Source organism: Oncorhynchus gorbuscha, linkage group LG22 (genome assembly GCF_021184085.1).
Source record: "Oncorhynchus gorbuscha isolate QuinsamMale2020 ecotype Even-year linkage group LG22, OgorEven_v1.0, whole genome shotgun sequence".
Taxonomy (NCBI): Eukaryota; Metazoa; Chordata; class Actinopteri; order Salmoniformes; family Salmonidae; genus Oncorhynchus; species Oncorhynchus gorbuscha.
In genome coordinates, this window is record NC_060194.1 from 49,972,078 (window position 1) to 49,997,145 (window position 25,068).

The 25,068-nt window shown below is 50.0% G+C and overlaps 1 protein-coding gene across 7 annotated transcripts in view; it reads right to left on the reverse strand.

The window, feature by feature from the left end:
- Window positions 1–4,034: 4,034 nt before the first annotated feature.
- Window positions 4,035–25,068, reverse strand: part of LOC124009248 (casein kinase I-like) — a 66,917-nt gene continuing 45,883 nt past the window's right edge. For 2 of the 7 annotated variants that reach the window (XM_046320846.1, XM_046320845.1), the window contains exons 5-12: window positions 23,589–23,823; window positions 20,853–20,938; window positions 19,244–19,328; window positions 18,283–18,431; window positions 12,826–12,909; window positions 9,781–9,882; window positions 5,809–5,915; window positions 4,035–5,597 (exon numbers count right to left, since the gene is read on the reverse strand). In XM_046320846.1, the coding sequence (XP_046176802.1) occupies window positions 5,546–5,597; window positions 5,809–5,915; window positions 9,781–9,882; window positions 12,826–12,909; window positions 18,283–18,431; window positions 19,244–19,328; window positions 20,853–20,938; window positions 23,589–23,823 (900 nt within the window). In that variant the 3' untranslated portion in view covers window positions 4,035–5,545. Of the gene's footprint in view, window positions 5,598–5,808; window positions 5,916–9,780; window positions 9,883–11,864; window positions 12,297–12,825; window positions 12,910–18,282; window positions 18,432–19,243; window positions 19,329–20,852; window positions 20,939–23,588; window positions 23,824–25,068 lie in introns of those variants that run through there. The other 5 variants (XM_046320848.1, XM_046320850.1, XM_046320852.1 and 2 more) reach the window with 5 other exon arrangements.

The window sequence follows — 25,068 nt, forward strand, 5'->3', positions numbered from 1 at the left end:
CAGTACCTGAGACCAGCCACCACATCCATCCTCAGTACCTGAGACCAGCCACTACATCCATCCTCAGTACCTGAGACCAGCCACCACATCCATCCTCAGTACCTGAGACCAGCCACTACATCCATCCTCAGTACCTGAGACCAGCCACTACATCCCATCCTCAGTACCTGAGACCAGACACCACATCCATCCTCAGTACCTGAGACCAGCCACTGTCAGACACCACATCTGTCCTCAGTACCTGAGACCAGCCACTGTCAGACACCACATCCATCCTCAGTACCTGAGACCAGACACCACATCCATCCTCAGTACCTGAGACCAGCCACTGTCAGACACCACATCCATCCCCAGTACCTGAGACCAGCCACTGTCAGACACCACATCCATCCTCAGTACCTGAGACCAGCCACCACGTCCATCCTCAGTACCTGAGACCAGCCACCACATCCATCCTCAGTACCTGAGACCAGACACCACATCCATCCTCAGTACCTGAGACCAGCCACTGTCAGACACCACATCCGTCCTCAGTACCTGAGACCAGCCACTGTCAGACACCACATCCGTCCTCAGTACCTGAGACCAGCCACCACATCCATCCTCAGTACCTGAGACCAGCCACTGTCAGACACCACATCTGTCCTCAGTACCTGAGACCAGCCACTGTCAGACACCACATCCATCCTCAGTACCTGAGACCAGCCACCACATCCATCCTCAGTACCTGAGACCAGACACCACATCCATCCTCAGTACCTGAGACCAGCCACTGTCAGACACCACATCCGTCCTCAGTACCTGAGACCAGCCACCACATCCATCCTCAGTACCTGAGACCAGACACCACATCCATCCTCAGTACCTGAGACCAGACACTGTCAGACACCACATCCATCCTCAGTACCTGAGACCAGCCACCACATCCATCCTCAGTACCTGAGACCAGCCACTGTCAGACACCACATCCATCCTCAGTACCTGAGACCAGCCACCACATCCATCCTCAGTACCTGAGACCAGCCACCACATCCACATCCATCCTCAGTACCTGAGACCAGCCACCACATCCATCCTCAGTATCCTGAGACCAGACACCACATCCATCCTCAGTACCTGAGACCAGCCACTGTCAGACACCACATCCATCCTCAGTACCTGAGACCAGCCACCACATCCATCCTCAGTACCTGAGACCAGCCACTGTCAGACACCACATCCATCCTCAGTACCTGAGACCAGCCACCACATCCATCCTCAGTACCTGAGACCAGCCACCACATCCATCCTCAGTACCTGAGACCAGACACCACATCCATCCTCAGTACCTGAGACCAGCCACTGTCAGACACCACATCCATCCTCAGTACCTGAGACCAGACACCACATCCATCCTCAGTACCTGAGACCAGCCACTGTCCTGAGACCAGACCCTGAGACCAGCCACCATCCATCCTCAGTACCTGAGACCAGCCACCACATCCATCCTCAGTACCTGAGACAGCCACATCCATCCTCAGTACCTGAGACCAGCCACCACATCCATCCTCAGTACCTGAGACCAGACACCACATCCATCCTCAGTACCTGAGACCAGACACTGTCAGACACCACATCCATCCTCAGTACCTGAGACCAGCCACCACATCCATCCTCAGTACCTGAGACCAGCCACTCCATCCTCAGTCAGACACCACATCCATCCTCAGTCCTCATCCATCCTCAGTAGACCAGCCACCACATCCATCCTCAGTACCTGAGACCAGCCACCACATCCATCCTCAGTACCTGAGACCAGCCACTCCATCCTCAGTACCTGAGACCAGCCACACATCCATCCTCAGTACCTGAGACCAGCCACCATCCTCAGTACCTGAGACAGCCACCACATCCATCCTCAGTACCTGAGACCAGACACCACATCCATCCTCAGTACCTGAGACCAGACACTCCATCCTCAGTCCTGAGACAGCCACATCCATCCTCAGTACCTGAGACCAGCCACCACATCCATCCTCAGTACCTGAGACCAGCCACTGTCAGACACCACATCCATCCTCAGTACCTGAGACCAGCCACATCCATCCATCCTCCAGTACCTGAGACCAGCCTGTCAGACACCACATCCATCCTCAGTACCTGAGACCAGCCACCACATCCATCCTCAGTACCTGAGACCAGACACCACATCCATCCTCAGTACCTGAGACCAGACACTGTCAGACACCACATCCATCCTCAGTACCTGAGACCAGCCACCACATCCATCCTCAGTACCTGAGACCAGTCCATCCTCAGTACCTGAGACCAGCCACTGTCAGACACCACATCCATCCTCAGTACCTGAGACCAGCCACAGACACCACATCCATCCTCAGTACCTGAGACCAGCCACCACATCCATCCTCAGTACCTGAGACCAGACCACATCCATCCTCATCCATCCTCAGTACCTGAGACCAGACCAGCCACCCATCCTCAGTACCTGAGACCAGCCACCACATCCATCCTCAGTACCTGAGACCAGCCACACCACATCCATCCTCAGTACCTGAGACCAGACACCACATCCATCCTCAGTACCTGAGACCAGCCACTCCATCCTCAGTACACCAGCCACACCCATCCATCCTCAGTACCTGAGACCAGCCACCACATCCATCCTCAGTACCTGAGACCAGCCACTGTCAGACACCACATCCATCCTCAGTACCTGAGACCAGCCACCACATCCATCCTCAGTACCTGAGACCAGCCACCACATCCATCCTCAGTACCTGAGACCAGCCACCACATCCATCCTCAGTACCTGAGACCAGACCAGCCATCCTCAGTACCGGAGACCAGACCACAGACACATCCATCCTCAGTACCTGAGACCAGCCACCACATCCATCCTCAGTACCTGAGACCAGCCACTGTCAGACACCACATCCATCCTCAGTACCTGAGACCAGCCACCACATCCATCCTCAGTACCTGAGACCAGCCACTGTCACATCCATCCTCAGTACCTGAGACCAGCCACCACATCCATCCTCATCCATCCTCAGTACCTGAGACCAGACACCACATCCATCCTCAGTACCTGAGACCAGCCACTGTCAGACACCACATCCATCCTCAGTACCTGAGACCAGACACCACATCCATCCTCAGTACCTGAGACCAGCCACTGTCAGACACCACATCCATCCTCAGTACCTGAGACCAGACACCACATCCATCCTCAGTACCTGAGACCAGCCACTGTCAGACACCACATCCATCCTCAGTACCTGAGACCAGACACCACATCCATCCTCAGTACCTGAGACCAGCCACTGTCAGACACCACATCCATCCTCAGTACCTGAGACCAGACACCACATCCATCCTCAGTACCTGAGACCAGCCACTGTCAGACACCACATCCATCCTCAGTATTTCTGTATTTCTTTCCTGTCTGTATGACACACTGTTATTCTGGAGTTCCTGTCTGTATGACACACTGTTATTCTGGAGTTCCTGTCTGTATGACACACTGTTATTCTGGAGTTCCTTCTAGGCTCTTAATGTTGATCCCACAAATAAAAACGACTTTGTAAATGGAGCACATTGTTGTGTTACAGTTTAGTCTGTCCTCTGTCAATGTTCAACACGTTAAAATGGAACACAGACAACAGTTTGATCTCTGTCCGTTTTAATAGTCTCTTATTTATGATTTCTCAGGTCGTTCCTGGCTCTCTTCATTCATTTATCCATTCATCCACCCATCATGAGCTCATCTTCAGGCCTTGTCCATCCATCCACCATCCATCCATCCATCCATCCATCCATCCACCATCCATCCACCCATCCATCCACCCATCCATCCATCCACCATCCATCCACCCACCCACCCATCCATCCATCCATCCATCCATCCACCCATCCATCCATCCATCCATCCATCCATCCATCCATCCATCCATCCATCCATCCATCCACCATCCATCCATCCACCCATCCATCCATCCATCCATCCATCCATCCATCCATCCATCCATCCATCCATCCATCCATCCATCCATCCCTCATAGAAATATACACATTTATTCATTACAATCTTCTTCTTCAGGTTTAGAATATAAAACGGGTCCAAGCACAGACAGTCATGGTTCTGTCCCATTGTGTCCTGTCCGTCTGTAGCGGCAAGTCATCAGTCTGTTGTAGTACTGCAGGAGGGTCAACAGGGGGCGCTCTAACTGAACACATACAGAGTGAGACAGACAGAGAGAAGGGTGTAGAGTACTGGGCTCAGCTCAGTTTCAGTACTGCTTCCTTCCCTCTGTCAGTCTGTCAGTGTGGTTTCCAACAACTCCTTCTCCTCCTCTTCTTCTTCACTAGTGTCTCTGAAGGCCTTTCCTCTTCTTCACTAGTGTTTCTGAAGGCCTTTCCTCTTCTTCACTGGAGGCCTTTCCTCTTCTTCACTAGTGTCTCTGAAGGCCTTTCCTCTTCTTCACTAGTGTCTCTGGAGGCCTTTCCTCTTCTTCACTAGTGTCTCTGAAGGCCTTTCCTCTTCTTCACTAGTGTTTCTGAAGGCCTTTCCTCTTCGTCACTGGAGGCCTTTCCTCTTCGTCACTGGAGGCCTTTCCTCTTCGTCACTGGAGGCCTTTCCTCTTCTTCACTAGTGTCTCTGAAGGCCTTTCCTCTTCTTCACTAGTGTTTCTGAAGGCCTTTCCTCTTCTTCACTGGAGGCCTTTCCTCTTCGTCACTGGAGGCCTTTCCTCTTCGTCACTGGAGGCCTTTCCTCTTCGTCACTGGAGGCCTTTCCTCTTCGTCACTGGAGGCCTTTCCTCTTCTTCACTAGTGTCTCTGAAGGCCTTTCCTCTTCTTCACTAGTGTCTCTGAAGGCCTTTCCTCTTCTTCACTAGTGTCTCTGAAGGCCTTTCCTCTTCGTCACTGGAGGCCTTTCCTCTTCTTCACTAGTGTTTCTGAAGGCCTTTCCTCTTCTTCACTAGTGTTTCTGAAGGCCTTTCCTCTTCTTCACTGGAGGCCTTTCCTCTTCTTCACTAGTGTCTCTGAAGGCCTTTCCTCTTCTTCACTAGTGTCTCTGAAGGCCTTTCCTCTTCTTCACTAGTGTCTCTGAAGGCCTTTCCTCTTCTTCACTAGTGTCTCTGGAGGCCTTTCCTCTTCTTCACTAGTGTCTCTGAAGGCCTTTCCTCTTCTTCACTAGTGTCTCTGGAGGCCTTTCCTCTTCTTCACTAGTGTCTCTGAAGGCCTTTCCTCTTCTTCACTAGTGTTTCTGAAGGCCTTTCCTCTTCTTCACTAGTGTCTCTGAAGGCCTTTCCTCTTCTTCACTAGTGTCTCTGAAGGCCTTTCCTCTTCTTCACTAGTGTCTCTGAAGGCCTTTCCTCTTCTTCACTAGTGTCTCTGAAGGCCTTTCCTCTTCTTCACTAGTGTCTCTGGAGGCCTTTCCTCTTCTTCACTAGTGTCTCTGAAGGCCTTTCCTCTTCTTCACTAGTGTCTCTGAAGGCCTTTCCTCTTCTTCACTAGTGTCTCTGAAGGCCTTTCCTCTTCTTCACTAGTGTCTCTGAAGGCCTTTCCTCTTCCTCCTCGTAAAGAAACAGCAGCACCTGAAACAGAACAAAGGAACAACAATAGGATGAGATTATAAAATTGAAAAAACTAAATACAAAGACCCACCCCCAATTCTAAATCGACCCCTCACCCCTAGTGCCCTGTCTGAGAGGACATACTATACTAGGAGTAAGCAAGGGTAGGAGGGCAGGGGGAAGGGGGGTAGAGAGAAGGGAGGAGGTAGAGAGAGAGGGGCATCCATCTCACTTAGTGTCGTCGGCCACCTCCACCTCGGCCGGGGCAGTGATGGGTGCATTGGAGTGGCCCGCCGTCGCGTCGTCTGTATTCAGCTCCCCATTGGTTGAACTCAACACCTGAAGGGGAGCATCATGGGAGTATCATAAACCACCAGATAATGGTGGCTTATTATGGTCCAAAATATCTACGGTCACTTATTATGAGACTTCTGAATGTTGTAGATCGAAATGTAATGAATAGAGCCAACACAATTCCCTATTCTACATGATAGAAATGTAATGAATGGAGCCGACATGATTCCCTATTCTACATGATAGAAATGTAATGAATAGAGCCGACACGATTCCCTATTGTACATGATAGAAATGTAATGAATAGAGCCAACACAATTCCCTATTCTACATGATAGAAATGTAATGAATAGAGCAGACATGATTCCCTATTCTACATGACAGACAATCGTATCTTCTACTCAACACATTCAGAAGTCTCACTCTCAGCTCACAAGCTCGGTCATAATCATTTGTAATGTTGCCTAATGTTATGAGATGAAGACTGGTTTCCTCAAGATGGTTGTGTGATTCCAGAAACATCAGAAGTTTCCACTGTTCTGTTATAGAAATGATGTGATCAGACTGCATGTTCAGCTGGCTACTTGATCCCTCTTACAGTGACTTAATGCTCCAGCCAACAATGGCCCCTTCTGAGATGGTCCCATATGCCCTATATAGCAAACTACTGTTGACCAGGGCCCATGTGGCTCTGGTCAAAAGTAGTGCACTACACATAGGGCATTTGGGATGCAAACAAATGACACTGAACACTACCCACACTAGATGGTCTTACATTGATTAAATCCATCTATATAAAACTTGCGACCAACCACAAGGTGACCTCAGTTCTAGATGATGAAACATTCTAATAGCACAAGTTTTCCTTTAGTCACTGTCTCTCCCACAGTTAGTCCCTCGCCACAGTAGCATTATTAGTCCCTCGCCCCAGTAGCATTATTAGTCCCTCGACCCAAGTAGGATAGAGTTAGACCCTCGGCCCAGTAGAATTATTAGTCCCTCGGCCCAGTAGCATTATTTGTCCCTCGGCCCAGTAGCATTATTAGTCCCTCGGCCCAGTAGCATTATTTGTCCCTCGGCCCAGTAGCATTATTAGTCCCTCGGCCCAGTAACATTATTAGTCCCTCGGGCCAGTAGCATTATTAGTCCCTCGGCCCAGTAGCATTATTAGTCCCTCGGCCCAGTAGCATTATTAGTCCCTCGACCCCGGTAAAATACAGTTTGTTAGTGCCTCGGCCCAGTAGCATTATTAGTCCCTCGGCCCAGTAGCATTATTAGTCCCTCGGCCCAGTAGCATTATTAGTCCCTCGGTCCCGGTAGCATTATTAGTCCCTCTGCCCCGGTAGCATTATTAGTCCCTCGGCCCCGGTAGCATTATTAGTCCCTCGGCCCCGGTAGCATTATTAGTCCCTCGCCCCAGTAGCATTTTTAGTCCCTCGGCCCCGGTAGAATACAGTTAGTTAGTCCCTCGGCCCAGTAGCATTATTAGTCCCTCGGCCCGGTAGCATTATTAGTCCCTCGGCCCCGGTAGCATTATTAGTCCCTCGACCCCGGTAGCATTAGTCCCTTGCCCCAGTAGCATTATTAGTCCCTTGCCCCAGTAGCATTATTAGTCCCTCGGCCCCGGTAGGATACCGTTAGTTAGTCCCTCGGCCCAGTAGCATTACTAGTCCCCCGACCCTGGTAGGATACAGTCAGTCCCTCGGCCCCGGTAGGATAGTTAGTCAGTCTCTCGGCCACGGTAGCATTATTAGTCCCTCGGCCGCGGTAGGATACAGTTAGTCCCTCGGCCCCAGTAACATTATTAGTCCCTCGGCCACGGTAGGATACAGTCAGTCCCTCGGCCCCGTAACATTATTAGTCCCTCGGCCCAGTAACATTATTAGTCCCTCGGCCCAGTAGCATTTATTAGTCCCTCGGCCCCAGTAACATTAGTTAGTCCCTCGGCCCCAGTAACATTATTAGTCCCTCGGCCCAGTAGCATTATTAGTCCCTCGGCCCCGGTAGGATACAGTCAGTCCCTCGGCCCCGGTAGGATACAGTCAGTCCCTCGGCCCCGGTAGGATACAGTCAGTCCCTCGGCCCCGGTAGGATACAGTCAGTCCCTCGGCCCCGGTAGGATACAGGATGTCATAAGGTGAATGCACCAATTTGTAAGTCGCTCTGGATAAGAGCGTCTGCTAAATGACTTAAATGTAATGTAAATGTCAGTCCCTCGGCCCGGTAGGATACAGTTAGTCCCTAGGCCCCGGTAGGATACAGTCAGTCCCTCGGCCCCGGTAGGATACAGTTAGTCCCTCGGCCCCGGTAGGATACAGTTAGTCCCTCGGCCCCGTAGGATACAGTTAGTCCCTCGGCCCCGGTAGGATACAGTCAGTCCCTAGGCCCCGGTAGGATACAGTTAGTCCCTCGGCCCGGTAGGATACAGTTAGTCCCTCGGCCCCGGTAGGATACAGTCAGTCCCTCGGCCCCGGTAGGATACAGTCAGTCCCTCGGCCCCGTAGGATACAGTTAGTCCCTCGGCCCCAGTAACATTATTAGTCCCTTGGCCCCGGTAGGATACAGTCAGTCCCTCGGCTCCGGTAGGATACAGTCAGTCCCTCGGCCCCGGTAGGATACAGTCAGTCCCTCGGCCCCGGTAGGATACAGTCAGTCCCTCGGCCCCGGTAGGATACAGTCCCTCGACCCCGGTAGGATACAGTCAGTCCCACTGCCCCGTAGGATAGAGTCAGTCCCTCGGCCCCGGTAGGATACAGTCAGTCCCACTGCCCCGTAGGATAGAGTCAGTCCCTCGGCCCCGTAGGATAGAGTCAGTCCCTCGGCCCCGTAGGATAGAGTCAGTCCCTCGGCCCCGTAGGATACAGTCAGTCCCTCGGCCCCGTAGGATACAGTCAGTCCCTAGGCCCCGGTAGGATACAGTTAGTCCCTAGGCCCCGGTAGGATACAGTTAGTCCCTCGGCCCCGTAGGATACAGTCAAGTCCCTCGGCCCCGGTAGGATACAGTCAGTCCCTCGGCCCCGGTAGGATACAGTCAGTCCCTCGGCCCCCGTAGGATACAGTCAGTCCCACTGCCCCGTAGGATACAGTCAGTCCCACTGCCCCGTAGGATACAGTCAGTCCCTCGACCCCGGTAGGATACAGTCAGTCCCTCGGCCCCGGTAGGATACAGTCAGTCCCACTGCCCCGTAGGATAGAGTCAGTCCCTCGGCCCCGTAGGATAGAGTCAGTCCCTCGGCCCTGTAGGATACAGTCAGTCCCTTGGCCCCGGTAGGATACAGTCAGTCCCTAGGCCCCGGTAGGATACAGTCAGTCCCTCGGCCCCGTAGGATACAGTCAGTCCCTCGGCCCCGTAGGATACAGTCAGTCCCTCGACCCCGTAGGATACAGTCAGTCCCTCGACCCCGTAGGATACAGTCAGTCCCTCGACCCCATAGGATACAGTCAGTCCCTTGGCCCCGGTAGGATACAGTCAGTCCCTAGGCCCCGGTAGGATACAGTCAGTCCCTCGGCCCCGGTAGGATACAGTCAGTCCCTCGGCCCCGGTAGGATACAGTCAGTCCCTCGGCCCCGGTAGGATACAGTCAGTCCCTCGCACCAGTAGGATACAGTCAGTCCCTCGGCCCCGGTAGGATACAGTCAGTCCCTAGGCCTCGGTAGGATACAGTCAGTCCCTAGGCCCCGGTAGGATACAGTCAGTCCCTCGGCCCCGGTAGGATATAAGCCTAGTATGAAGTGTGCACAATGTGAGGGGAAAAGTGGGTAAGGAGAATGAGTTGGAGAAAGAAAAACGTGAGCAGAGACTAGTGCTGCAGAAAGAGAGCTAGGAGGAAAAACAAGGAGAAAGAGAAAGAAAGCAAGAGACAAGAGGCAGAGTGTTGAACATTGCGGGGCGACGCCCACAGCCCAGTACCTGGACAGAGCCCCCCAGCCTATCAGCTGTTAGATGGGACCCCAGCAGCTCCCTATTGGTCACTGGAGTGGGCTGGGAATCACTTCCTTTGGGTTCTGGCGACTGGCACGACAGCAAAGGAGGAAGTAGAGGGAGGAGATGGTGAAGGAGGAGATGGTGAGGGAGAAAGTAGAGGGATGAGATGGTGAGGGAGGACGTAGAGGGAGGACGTAGAGGGAGGACGTAGAGGGAGGACGTAGAGGGAGGACGTAGAGGGAAGACGTAGAGGGAGGAGATGGTGAAGGAGGAGATAGTGAGGAAGTAGAGGGAGGAGATGGTGAAGGAGGAGATGGTGAGGGAGGACGTAGAGGGAGGAGATGGTGAAGGAGGAGATGGTGAAGGAGGAGATGGTGAGGGAGGAGATGGTGAGGAGGAGATGGTGAGGGAGGAGATGGTGAAGGAGGAGATGGTGAGGGAGGAGATGGTGAGGGAGGAGATGGTGAGGGAGGAAGTAGAGGGAGGAGGTGGTGAAGGAGGATATGGTGAGGGAGGAGATGGTGAGGGAGGAGATGGTGAGGGAGGAAGTAGAGGGAGGAGATGGTGAGGGAGGAGATGGTGAGGGAGGAAGTAGAGGGAGGAGGTGGTGAAGGAGGATATGGTGAGGGAGGAAGTAGAGGGGGAGATGGTGAGGGAGGAGATGGTGAGGGAGGAAGTGGTGAGGATGGTGAGGGAGGACGAGGGAGGAGATGGTGAGGGAGGAAGTAGAGGGGAGGGTGAGATGGTGAGGGAGGAAGTAGAGGGAGGAGATGGTGAGGGAGGAGATGGTGAGGGAGGAGATGGTGAGGGAGGAAGTAGAGGAGGAGATGGTGAAAGGAGGAGAGATGGTGAGGAGGAAGTAGGGGAAATGGTGAGGGAGGAGATGGTGAGGGAGGAGATGGTGAGGGAGGAAGTAGAGGGAGGAGATGGTGAGGGAGGACGTAGAGGGAGGAGATGGTGAGGGAGGAAGTAGAGGGAGGAGATGGTGAGGGAGGAAGTAGAGGGAGGAGATGGTAAAGAGGAGATGGTGAGGGAGGAAATGGTGAGGGAGGGATGGTGTGGGAGGAAGTAGAGGGAGGAGATGGTGAGGGAGGAAGTAGAGGGAGGAGATGGTGAGGGAGGAGATGGTGAGGGAGGGAGGAGATGGTGAGGGAGGAAGTAGAGGGAGGAGATGGTGAGGGAGGAAGTAGAGGGAGGAGATGGTGAGGGAGGAAGTAGAGGGAGGAGATGGTGAGGGAGGAGATGGTGAGGGAGGAAGTAGAGGGAGGAGATGGTGAGGGAGGAGATGGTGAGGGAGGAGATGGTAAGGGAGGAGATGGTGAGGGAGGAGATGGTGGGAGATGGGGGAGAGATGGTGAGGAGATGGAGTGGGAGGAAGTAGAGGGAGGAGATGGTGAGGGAGGAAGTAGAGGGAGGAGATGGTGAGGGAGGAAGTAGAGGGAGGAGATGGTGAGGAAGGAGATGGTGAGGGAGGTAGTAGAGGGAGGAGATGGTGAGGGAGGAAGTAGAGGGAGGAGATGTTGAGGGAGGAGATGGTGAAGGAGTAGATGGTGAGGGAGGAAGTAGAGGGAGGAGATGGTGAAGGAGGAGATGGTGGAGGAGGAGATGGTGAGGGAGGATGTAGAGGGAGGAGATGGTGAGGGAGGACGTAGAGGGAGGAGATGGTGAGGGAGGACGTAGAGGGAGGAGATGGTGAGGGAGGAGTTGGTGAGGGAGGAAGTAGAGGGAGGAGATGGTGAGGGAGGAAGTAGAGGGAGGAGATGGTGAGGGAGGAAGTAGAGGGAGGAGATGGTGAGGGAGGAGATGGTGAGGGAGGAAGTAGAGGGAGGAGATGGTGAGGGAGGAGATGGTGAGGAGGGAGATGGTGAGGGAGGAGATGGTGAGGGAGGAGATGAGGAGGGAGGAGATGGTGAGGGAGGAAGTAGAGGGAGGAGATGGTGAGGGAGGAGATGGTGAGGGAGGAAGTAGGAGATGGTGAGGGAGGAAGTAGAGGGAGGAGATGGTGAGGGAGGAAGTAGAGGGAGGAGATGGTGAAGGAGGAGATGGTGAGGGAGGAGATGGTGAGGGAGGAAGTAGAGGGAGGAGATGGTGAAGGAGGAGATGGTGAGGGAGGAAGTAGAGGGAGGAGATGGTGAAGGAGGAGATGGTGAGGGAGGAAGTAGAGGGAGGAGATGGTGGAGGAGGAAAGAAACAGAAAAACAGCATTTAAAGAATCTCTCTCCCGGTCAGCAGTTAGGCAGCTACTTAGACTCTGCTCTACCGGAGGACAGACAGACCTGAGGGGCGGTGCGGTGACGGGGGAAGAAAAGAGTGCACGTGAGGAGGAGTGCATGACAGAAGACTACTCGTGTGACATGAAGAAACACAAGCGGCTGTAGAAGCCACTGGTGTGAGCTGAGACTGAACAAGCTGCTATGAGACTGGCTTCGGTTGGTGGGTCTGGTGCTGCTGTTATGAGACTGGCTTCGGTTGGTGGGTCTGGTGGCATTGTCAGTGGCAATCTGTGGTTTGATGAGTAAGGCCAGTTATACAGTTAGTTTAGCCTGGATACCAGTCTGTTTCTAGTTTCTTTAATAGAGCCCGGATACCTGTCTGTCAGATCTGGGACCCAGGCTACAGATCTGGGACCCAGGCTACAGATCTGGGACCCAGGCTACAGATCTGGGACCCAGGCTACAGATCTGGGACCCAGGCTACAGATCTGGGACCCAGGCTACAGATCTGGGACCCAGATCTGGGACCCAGGCTACAGATCTGGGACCCAGGCTATCTGGGACCCAGGCTACAGATCTGGGACCCAGGCTACAGATCTGGGACCAGGCTACAGATCTGGGACCAGGCTACAGATCTGGGACCAGGCTACAGATCTGGGACCAGGCTACAGTTAGTTAGTAAGAAGCTGCCAAATTGGAACATTGTAAATTGAAAATTCTGCTAATGCGGAATGACATTTGTGAAATGTGTGTGTAAAGTGTATGTTTGTGTGTGTGTTCAGTGTATGTTTGTGTGTGTGTTCAGTGTGTGTCCTACCTGGTTTTTGGTCTGCTGCACTGCCTTGTCTCTGCTGCTGGACTGTAGGAGGGGCTCACCGGGGACTGGACCAATAGGAGTGGGCTGAGGACAGAGGTTAAAGGTCATCATTAACTAAAGGGCCAATAGGAGTGGGCTGAGGAGGAGTCACAGGTTAAAAGTGAACAGAACATGTTATTTTTCTGAAAGCAATATCCTACATCAAGCTGTTCATCAGAGCCATATCCTACATCAAGCTGTTTATCAGAGCCATATCCTACATCAAGCTGTTCATCAGAGCCATATCCTACATCAAGCCGTTCATTAGAGCCATATCCTACATCAAGCTGTTCATCAGAACCATATCCTACATCAAGCTGTTCAGAGCTATATCCTACATCAAGCCGTTCATTAGAGCCATATCCTACATCAAGCTGTTCATCAGAGCCATATCCTACATCAAGCTGTTCATCAGAAACATATCCTACATCAAGCTGTTCAGAGCTATATCCTACATCAAGCTGTTCATCAGAACCATATCCTACATCAAGCTGTTCATCAGAGCCATATCCTACATCAAGCTGTTCAGAGCCATATCCTACATCAAGCTGTTCATCAGAACCATATCCTACATCAAGCTGTTCATCAGAGCCATATCCTACATCAAGCTGTTCATCAGAACCATATCCTACATCAAGCTGTTCATCAGAGCCATATCCTACATCAAGCTGTTCAGAGCCATGTCCTACATCAAGCTGTTCATCAGAACCATATCCTACATCAAGCTGTTCATCAGAGCCATATCCTACATCAAGCTGTTCAGAGCCATGTTCATCAAGAGAGCCATATCCTACATCAAGCTGTTCATCAGAACCATATCCTACATCAAGCTGTTCATCAGAGCCATATCCTACATCAAGCTGTTCATCAGAGCCATGTCCTACATCAAGCTGTTCAGAGCCATGTCCTACATCAAGCTGTTCAGAGCCATATCCTACATCAAGCTGTTCATCAGAACCATATCCTACATCAAGCTGTTCAGAGCCATGTCCTACATCAAGATGTTCAGAGCCATATCCTACATCAAGCTGTTCATCAGAACCATATCCTACATCAAGCTGTTCATCAGAGCCATATCCTACATCAAGCTGTTCATCAGAGCCATATCCTACATCAAGCTGTTCATCAGAGCCATATCCTACATCAAGCTGTTCAGAGCCATATCCTACATCAAGCTGTTCATCAGAACCATATCCTACATCAAGCTGTTCAGAGCCATGTCCTACATCAAGCTGTTCAGAGCCATATCCTACATCAAGCTGTTCATCAGAACCATATCCTACATCAAGCTGTTCATCAGAGCCATATCCTACATCAAGCTGTTCAGAGCCATATCCTACATCAAGCTGTTCATCAGAACCATATCCTACATCAAGCTGTTCATCAGAGCCATATCCTACATCAAGCTGTTCATCAGAGCCATATTCTACATCAAGCTGTTCATCAGAGCCATATCCTACATCAAGCTGTTCATCAGAGCCATGTCCTACATCAAGCTGTTCATCAGAGCCATGTCCTACATCAAGCTGTTCAGAGCCATCACATCAAGCTGTTCATCAGAACCATATCAGAGCCATACATCAAGCTGTTCATCAGAGCCATATCCTACATCAAGCTGTTCATCAGAGCCATATCCTACATCAAGCTGTTCATCAGAACCATATCCTACATCAAGCTGTTCATCAGAGCCATATCCTACATCAAGCTGTTCATCAGAGCCATATCCTACATCAAGCTGTTCATCAGAGCCATATCCTACATCAAGCTGTTCATCAGAGCCATATCCTACATCAAGCTGTTCATCAGAGCCATATCCTACATCAAGCTGTTCATCAGAGCCATATCCTACATCAAGCTGTTCATCAGAGCCATATCCTGTTCACATCAAGCTGTTCATCAGAGCCATATCCTACATCAAGCTGTTCATCAAGCCATGTTCATCAAGAGCCATATCCTACATCAAGCTGTTCATCAGAGCCATATCCTACATCAAGCTGTTCAGAGCCATATCCTACATCAAGCTGTTCATCAGAACCATATCCTACATCAAGCTGTTCATCAGAGCCATATCCTACATCAAGCTGTTCATCAGAACCATATCCTACATCAAGCTGTTCATCAGAGCCATATCCCAAATGGAACCCTGTAATTTCCTACACATAGTGCACTACTATTGGCTAAAGTTACAAATAGATAAAATAGATAAATAAATCGAACTCACTCAACCATATACATCAAATCTAAACTTCATCAGAGCCATATCCTGAATACACTGAGGGTTCATCAGGGTTAAATGGAACCCTGAGGGGCTAAAGGATAAAATAGATAAATAAATAGAACTCACTCAACCATATACATCAAATCTAAACTCCAGTAATACTGAGGGGCTAGGGTTAGGACTGAGGGGCTAGGGTTAGGACTGAGGGGCTAGGGTTAGGACTGAGGGGCTAGGGTTAGGACTGGGGGCTAGGGTTAGGACTGAGGGGCTAGGGTTAGGACTGAGGGGCTAGGGTTAGGACTGAGGGGCTAGGGTTAGGACTGAGGGGCTAGGGTTAGGACTGAGGGGCTAGGGTTAGGACTGAGGGGCTAGGGTTAGGACTGAGGGGCTAGGGTTAGGACTGAGGGGCTAGGGTTAGGACTGAGGGGCTAGGGTTAGGACTGAGGGGTAATACTAGGGTTAGAACTGAGGGGCTAGGGTTAGGACTGAGGGGCTAGGGTTAGAACTGAGGGGCTAGGGTTAGAACTGAGGGGCTAGGGTTAGAACTGAGGGGCTAGGGTTAGAACTGAGGGGTTAGGGTTAGAACTGAGGGGTTAGGGTTAGAACTGAGGGGTTAGGGTTAGAACTGAGGGGCTAGGGTTAGGACTGAGGGGCTAGGGTTAGAACTGAGGGGCTAGGGTTAGGACTGAGGGGCTAGGGTTAGAACTGAGGGGCTAGGGTTAGGACTGAGGGGCTAGGGTTAGAACTGAGGGGCTAGGGTTAGAACTGAGGGGCTAGGGTTAGAACTGAGTGGTTAGGGTTAGGACTGAGGGGCTAGGGTTAGAACTGAGGGGCTAGGATTAGGACTGAGGGGCTAGGGTTAGAACTGAGGGGCTAGGGTTAGAACTGAGAGGTTAACCACTCAGTCCTAACCCTAGTCCCTCAGTGCTAACCCTAGCCCCTCAGTGCTAACCCTAGCCCCTCTGGTTAGGGTTAGAACTGAGGGGCTATGGTTAGAACTGAGGGGCTAGGGTTAGGACTGAGGGGTTAGGGTTAGGACTGAGGGGCTAGGGTTAGAACTGAGGAGCTAGGGTTAGAACTGAGGGGCTAGGGTTAGGACTGAGGGGTTAGGGTTAGGACTGAGGGGCTAGGGTTAGAACTGAGGGGCTAGGGTTAGGACTGAGGGGCTAGGGTTAGGACTGAGGGGTAATACTAGGGTTAGGACTGAGGGGTAATACTAGGGTTAGGACTGAGGGGTAATACCAGGGTTAGGACTGAGGGGTAATACCAGGGTTAGGACTGAGGGGTAATACCAGGGTTAGGACTGAGGGGTAATACTAGGGTTAGGACTGAGGGGTAATACCAGGGTTAGGACTGAGGGTAATGCTAGGGTTAGGACTGAGGGGTAATACCAGGGTTAGAACAGATGGGTTAAACTAGGGTTAGAACTGAGGGGTAATACCAGGGTTAGGACTGAGGGGTTATACTAGGGTTAGGACTGAGGGGTTAGGGTTAGGACTGAGGGGCTAGGGTTAGGACTGAGGGGTAATACTAGGGTTAGGACTGAGGGGCTAAGGTTAGGACTGAGGTGCTAGGGTTAGAACTGAGGGGCTAGGGCTAGAACTGAGGGGCTAGGGTTAGAACTGAGGGGTTAGGGTTAGGACTGAGGGGCTAGGGTTAGGACTGAGGGGCTAGGGTTAGGACTGAGGGGCTAGGGTTAGGACTGAGGGGTTAGGGTTAGGACTGAGGGGCTAGGGTTAGGACTGAGGGGCTAGGGTTAGGACTGAGGGGCTAGGGTTAGAACTGAGGGGCTAGGGTTAGAACTGAGGGGCTAGGGTTAGAACTGAGGGGCTAGGGTTAGAACTGAGTGGTTAGGGTTAGGACTGAGGGGCTAGGGTTAGAACTGAGGGGCTAGGGTTAGGACTGAGGGGCTAGGGTTAGGACTGAGGGGTAATACTAGGGTTAGGACTGAGGGGTAATACTAGGGTTAGGACTGAGGGGTAATACTAGGGATAGGACTGAGGGGTAATACCAGGGTTAGGACTGAGGGGTAATACCAGGGTTAGGACTGAGGGGTAATACTAGGGTTAGGACTGAGGGGTAATTCCAGGGTTAGGACTGAGGGGTAATACCAGGGTTAGGACTGAGGGGTAATACTAGGGTTAGGACTGAGGGGTAATACCAGGGTTAGGACTGAGGGGTAATGCTAGGGTTAGGACTGAGGGGTAATACCAGGGTTAGAACGGATGGGTTAAACTAGGGTTAGGACTGAGGGGTAATACCAGGGTTAGAACTGAGGGGTAATACCAGGGTTAGGACTGAGGGGTTAGGGTTAGGACTGAGGGGTTAGGGTTAGGACTGAGGGGTTAGGGTTAGACCTGAGGGGTAATACCAGGGTTAGACCTGAGGGGTAATACCAGGGTTAGGACTGAGGGGTAATACTAGGGTTAGAACTGAGGGGTAATACTAGGGTTAGAACTGAGGGGTAATACTAGGGTTAGGACTGAGGGGTAATACCAGGGTTAGAACTGAGGGGTAATCTTAGGGTTAGGACTGAGGGGTAATACCAGGGTTAGAACTGAGGGGTAATACCAGGGTTAGAACTGAGGGGTTATATTAGGGTTAGGACTGAGGGGTAATACTAGGGTTAGAACTGAGGGGTTAGGGTTAGAACTGAGGGGTTAGGGTTAGAACTGAGGGGTAATACCAGGGTTAGGACTGAGGGGTAATACTAGGGTTAGGACTGAGGGGTTAGGGTTAGAACTGAGGGGTAATACCAGGGTTAGGACTGAGGGGTTAGGGTTAGGACTGAGGGGTAATACCAGGGTTAGACCTGAGGGGTAATACTAGGGTTAGAACTGAGGGGTAATACTAGGGTTAGGACTGAGGGGTAATACTAGGGTTAGGACTGAGGGGTAATACCAGGGTTAGAACTGAGGGGTAATACCAGGGTTAGGGGTAATACTAGGGTTAGGACTGAGGGGTAATACCAGGGTTAGAACTGAGGGGTAATACCAGGGTTAGAACTGAGGGGTAATACTAGGGTTAGGACTGAGGGGTAATACCAGGGTTAGAACTGAGGGGTAATACCAGGGTTAGGACTGAGGGGTTAGGGTTAGGACTGAGGGGTAATACTAGGGTTAGGACTGAGGGGTAATACCAGGGTTAGAACTGAGGGGTAATACCAGGGTTAGAACTGAGGGGTAATACCAGGGACTGACCAGTGGCTTGCCGACCCAGTCGTACTCGTAATCAAAGACGTAGCCGTTCCTATCGAAGAGGTCGGTGAAGAGTTTGCGTAAGTAGTCGTAGTCCGGCTTCTCAAAGAAATCCAGGCGGCGCACATAACGCAGGTAGGTGGCCATCTCTTCTACAGGGAGACACACACGTTACATTCAGGTAGGATCACACCTGTTCTATTCACTCAGATAGGAAAGAAAACACCTAGTTGTCATGGTGATGAAAGGCCTTCTGGTTCAGGTTAGTCTGTAGAGCTAGTGTTCACTCATTCCAAATCATTTCCACATGTTGGGAGCAGGTAAAAAAAAAAAAAAGGAAGGCTGACCTCCTGGGCTTCTCACACGCGACATCGTCTAGGGTTTATAGAGAATAGTGCAACAAACAAACAAACCTCCAGTCAGCGGCAGTCTTGTGGGCGAAAACATCTTCGTTGACGAGAGGTTGAAGGGGAATGGCTCATGCTAACAGGCTGGCCACAAACAGGAGAATACACACCACAGTACAACCGTGGTGTGCAGAACAGCTTCTCCAACAGAACTGTCTGATCCTTGTCATGGATATGATAAGACAGCAGACGACCACACCGGGTTCCAGTCCGATCATAACGAGAAGACTCGGCTCCAGTGGACAACGCCATCACCAACCCTGGACAATTCAGGAGTGGAAAAACATGGCCTGGTCTAACGAATCCTGGTTCCTGTTGGGTCATGCTGATGGCAGAGTCAGGATTTGGCATCAGGAGGATGACTCCATGTCCCCGTTCTGCCTGGTGTCAACGGGTACAGGCTTGTGGCGGTGGTGTAACGGTGTGGGGAATGTTTTCCTGGCACACGTTAGGTCCCTTGATACCAACTGAACAACGTCTAGAGGCAAAGGGGGTTCTGATCCTGTACTAGATGGGTGTACCTAACTGTTGTATTTCAGGAAGACAGATACACAGACCTGGGAAGCTCTCACATAGCACCTCGATGGGCGTGGCTCTCTTGGTGTCACCTATCTTCTGATAGCGCTCCTTCAGAGTGTCTGCCTGGGGGGGCAGGGAGAGAGAGACACACAAAGAGAGAGACCGAGAGAGAGAGAGAGACAGAGACAGAGAGAGGGGGAGAGAGAGACAGAGAGAGACAGAGAGACAGAGACAGAGACAGAGAGAGAGAGAGACAGAGACAGAGACACACAAAGAGAGAGACCGAGAGAGAGAGAGACAGAGAGAGAGACACACAGAAAGAGAGACAGAGAGACAGACTTCATTGCCTGTCCAGAATGTTTAATTCTGGAATGAAATACCAGAAGTGTTAAAGGGTAAACGGACCAATCAGGGAATTGTGATGGCTAACTTTGATATAGGTTTCACACAACAGACAACTTTCTCTCTGAACAATGTCATGTGAAGTACGACGGTCAGCGTGTTCAGTTAGTGATGTGCATAGAGACATGTGACTGACGGCTGTGTGTCTGTCTGAACTGATAAAGGCAGACTAGATGGACCTTTAAATCAACAGTAATGAGCTGGACATTTAATCAACTGAACAACAGTAACTAGCTGGACCTTTAATCAACTGAACAACAGTAACTAGCTGGACCTTTAAATCAACAGTAACTAGCTGGACCTTTAAATCAACAGTAACTAGCTGGACCTTTGATCAACAGTAACTAGCTGGACCTTTGATCAACTGAACAATAGTAACTAGCTGGATCTTTGATCAACAGTAACTAGCTGGACCTTTGATCAACAGTAACTAGCTGGACCTTTGATCAACTGAACAATAGTAACTAGCTGGATCTTTGATCAACTGAACAGTAACTAGCTGGATCTTTGATCAACAGTAACTAGCTGGATCTTTGATCAACAGTAACTAGCTGGACCTTTGATCAACAGTAACTAGCTGGACCTTTGATCAACAGTAACTAGCTGGACCTTTGATCAACAGTAACTAGCTGGACCTTTGATCAACAGTAACTAGCTGGACCTTTAATCAACAGTAACTAGCTGGACCTTTAATCAACAGTAACTAGCTGGACCTTTAATCAACAGTAACTAGCTGGACCTTTAATCAACAGTAACGAGCTGGACCTTTAATCAACAGTAACGAGCTGGACCTTTAATCAACAGTAACGAGCTGGACCTTTAATCAACAGTAACGAGCTGGACCTTTAATCAACAGTAACGAGCTGGACCTTTAATCAACAGTAACGAGCTGGACCTTTAATCAACAGTAACGAGCTGGACCTTTGATCAACAGTAACTAGCTGGACCTTTAATCAACAGTAACGAGCTGGACCTTTAATCAACAGTAACTAGCTGTACCTTTGATCAACAGTAACTAGCTGGACCTTTGATTAACAGTAACTAGCTGGACCTTTAATCAACAGTAACTAGCTGGACCTTTGATCAACAGTAACTAGCTGGACCTTTGATTAACAGTAACTAGCTGGACCTTTGATCAACAGTAACTAGCTGGACCTTTAATCAACTAATAACATATGGGAATTGTTTAGTGTAGTGTGTGTGACATTACATTAGTTCCTAACCTTAAGGTGTGTTTGTTCCTACCTTCAGGCCTTGCCAGGGCAGACTGCCTCGCAGAAAGTACATGAACATGTGACCTAGAGCTTCCAGGTCATCTCTCCTGCTTTGTTCTGCAGAGAGACAGGAAACAAAACACAGTTTCAGAGACACACACACAAGCCCATTTCAAACACAGGAACAAATGCGTTCTAACTAAGAGAAAATCACAGAATTGTTTTATTTTTCTATATATTTCACCTTTATTTAACCAGGTAGGCCAGTTGAGAACACCTTTATTTAACCAGGTAGGCCAGTTGAGAACACCTTTATTTAACCAGGTAGGCTAGTTGAGAACACCTTTATTTAACCAGGTAGGCTAGTTGAGAACACCTTTATTTAACCAGGTAGGCCAGTTGAGAACAAGTTCTCATTTACAACTGCGACCTGGCCAAGATAAAGCAAAGCAGTGCGACACAACAACAGAGTTACACATGGAGTAAACAAACGTACAGTCAACAACACAATAGAAGAAAAATAAAGTCTCTATACAGTGTGTGCAAATGGCGTGAGGAGGTAAGGCAATAAATAGGCCAATAGTAGCAAAGTAACTACAATTTAGCAGATTAACACTGGAGTGATAGATGAGCAGATGATGATGTGTAAGTAGAGATACTGGTGTGCGAAAGAGCAGCAAAGTAAATAAAAACAATATGAGGATGAGGTAGGTAAGATTAGATGGACTATGTACAGCTGCAGCGATCGGTTAGCTGTTCTGATAGCGGATGCTGACCAATCCCACCTGTTGAAGCAGATGGACTAATCCAGAAAACAGCTCCATAGCTATCCACCCCGAGTCAAAAGACTGGTGTAGCAAAACGCATGACAGCTGTTATCTCAGGGTTCTCCCTGGACTAGCAGCACTTTGGATGGACTTCCTGTCACCTCCAACAGTAACATGACAGACTAATACGGGATTGGATTGGAGAACAGGACAAATGAATTCAGGCTTAAAGGGACACCTTCATATCCTCTCCAGCACCGCCCCAACATCAACATGTGAAAATGGAGCATTTCTATTTTTTTTGTAGTGAAATATATTTCAGGAAGATAAGTGTTTCCAATGACATTGTCTACCAATCAGAAGGCAATGCCTCCTCATAATTGTTTTTTTTTTTTATCACATGATGCACACTAATGATGTCATCGGAAACACTCCTCTTCCTCCATCTTTGTCATGTGTCTTTTTGGGTCTTTCTGGTCAACTATATTTTATCAATGGGATCACCTGGATCATACAGAGTTCATCAAATCAGGCTACGTACCTTTGCCCAGGTGAGTATTGATGCTCATGTAGGGTGTGGTGCCCGTCAGGTGAGTATTGATGCTCATGTAGGGGGTGTGGTGCCTGTCAGGCTGTTTACCTCTGCCCAGGTGAGTATTGATGCTCATGTAGGGTGTGGTGCCCGTCAGGTGAGTATTGATGCTCATGTAGGGGGTGTGGTGCCTGTCAGGCTGTTTACCTCTGCCCAGGTGAGTATTGATGCTCATGTAGGGTGTGGTGCCTGTCAGGTGAGTATTGATGCTCATGTAGGGTGTGGTGCCCGTCAGGTGAGTATTGATGCTCATGTAGGGTGTGGTGCCCGTCAGGTGAGTATTGATGCTCATGTAGGGTGTGGTGCCTGTCAGGCTGTTTACCTCTGCCCAGGTGAGTATTGATGCTCATGTAGGGTGTGGTGCCCGTCAGGTGAGTATTGATGCTCATGTAGGGTGTGGTGCCTGTCAGGTGAGTATTGATGCTCATGTAGGGTGTGGTGCCCGTCAGGTGAGTATTGATGCTCATGTAGGGTGTGGTGCCCGTCAGGTGAGTATTGATGCTCATGTAGGGTGTGGTGCCCGTCAGGTGAGTATTGATGCTCATGTAGGGTGTGGTGCCCGTCAGGTGAGTATTGATGCTCATGTAGGGTGTGGTGCCCGTCAGGTGAGTATTGATGCTCATGTAGGGTGTGGTGCCCGTCAGGTGAGTATTGATGCTCATGTAGGGTGTGGTGCCTGTCAGGCTGTTTACCTTTGCCCCTGGTGAGTATTGATGCTCATGTAGGGTGTGGTGCCCGTCAGGTGAGTATTGATGCTCATGTAGGGTGTGGTGCCTGTCAGGTGAGTATTGATGCTCATGTAGGGTGTGGTGCCCGTCAGGTGAGTATTGATGCTCATGTAGGGTGTGGTGCCCGTCAGGTGAGTATTGATGCTCATGTAGGGTGTGGTGCCCGTCAGGTGAGTATTGATGCTCATGTAGGGTGTGGTGCCCGTCAGGCTGTATTGATGCTCATGTAGGGTGTGGTGCCCGTCAGGTGAGTATTGATGCTCATGTAGGGTGTGGTGCCCGTCAGGTGAGTATTGATGCTCATGTAGGGTGTGGTGCCCGTCAGGTGAGTATTGATGCTCATGTAGGGTGTGGTGCCCGTCAGGTGAGTATTGATGCTCATGTAGGGTGTGGTGCCCGTCAGGTGAGTATTGATGCTCATGTAGGGTGTGGTGCCCGTCAGGTGAGTATTGATGCTCATGTAGGGTGTGGTGCCCGTCAGGTGAGTATTGATGCTCATGTAGGGTGTGGTGCCCGTCAGGTGAGTATTGATGCTCATGTAGGGTGTGGTGCCTGTCAGGCTGTTTACCTTTGCCCCTGGTGAGTATTGATGCTCATGTAGGGTGTGGTGCCTGTCAGGCTGTTTACCTTTGCCCAGGTGAGTATTGATGCTCATGTAGGGGGTCTGTCAGGCTGTTTACCTTTGCCCAGGTGAGTATTGACGCTCATGTAACGTGCGGTGCCCGTCAGGCTCTTGTGCTCCCTGTAAGGGATGTGTTTCTTGGTCTCAGGGTCGATGTACTCTTTGGCCAGGCCGAAGTCGATGATGTGGATGGTGTGCTGCCGCTTGCTGCCGGGCCGGCCAACCAGGAAGTTCTCTGGCTTCACGTCCCGGTAGATCAGACTTCTGGTGTGGACGAACTCCATCCGCGTGATCTGGGAGAAGGGGGAGAGAAAGAGGTCCTCTTTGCAACATGAAATCATTATCAGTTGGCATGTGGAACATTCAGGGCCTAAACTCATCAACCTTTGGACTGACGAGTTTGGCACTAGAGGTCAACAAACATCTGAAAGATGTTGACATCATCATTCTGCAGGAGACATGGTGTAAGGCTGATATTGTCACTCACTGTCCCACAGTACAGACATCAATCTATCAGTACAAAACATTAACTATATATTCAGGCAAACAGCAAAAGAAGCACAACTGAAATTGATTTAAAAAACAAAACGAAAAAGACCACAAATGACAACTGGTTTGATGCAGATTGTAAAATTATAAGGAATAAACTTAGAACACTGTCGACCCAAATAATGGTGAATTACTCCTTCATTACTGTGAGACATTAAAACTGTAGAAACGTAACACTCAGAACCAAACAAGCACATTACAACAGCAAGCAGCTGACACTAATTGAGGAATCCATAAACACAAACAACGCTCAACAACACCGTTCAAATGGACACAAACGCAGAACAACGCCAAACTTCATGAGAAGTTGAATAGATTAGAAAAGGCTATAAAGGACAAACAACATCCACTGGACTCACCAGTTACTGACCAGGAGCTCTATAAGAAACTAAACTACTACTGACCAGGAGCTCTATAAGAAACTAAACTATTACTGACCAGGAGCTCTATAAGAAACTAAACTATTACTGACCAGGAGCTCTATAAGAAACTAAACTATTACTGACCAGGAGCTCTATAAGAAACTAAACTATTACTGACCAGGAGCTCTATAAGAAACTAAACTATTACTGACCAGGAGCTCTATAAGAAACTAAACTATTACTGACCAGGAGCTCTATAAGAAACTAAACTATTACTGACCAGGAGCTCTATAAGAAACTGAACTATTACTGACCAGGAGCTCTATAAGAAACTAAACTATTACTGACCAGGGGCTCTATAAGAAACTAAACTATTACTGACCAGGAGCTCTATAAGAAACTAAACTATTACTGACCAGGAGCTCTATAAGAAACTTCATGCCCTCAGATTTTAAAAAGCAATGCGGACCTGATGGCATCCTAAATGAGATGCTCAAATTCACTAGTGCAACATCTCAATTGGCTGTATTAAAACTGTTTAATTTGATCCTGAGTGTAGGTTATTTCCCTGACATCTCGAATCAAGGACTCATAACCCCAAATCTTTAAGAACGGAGACAAATTTGA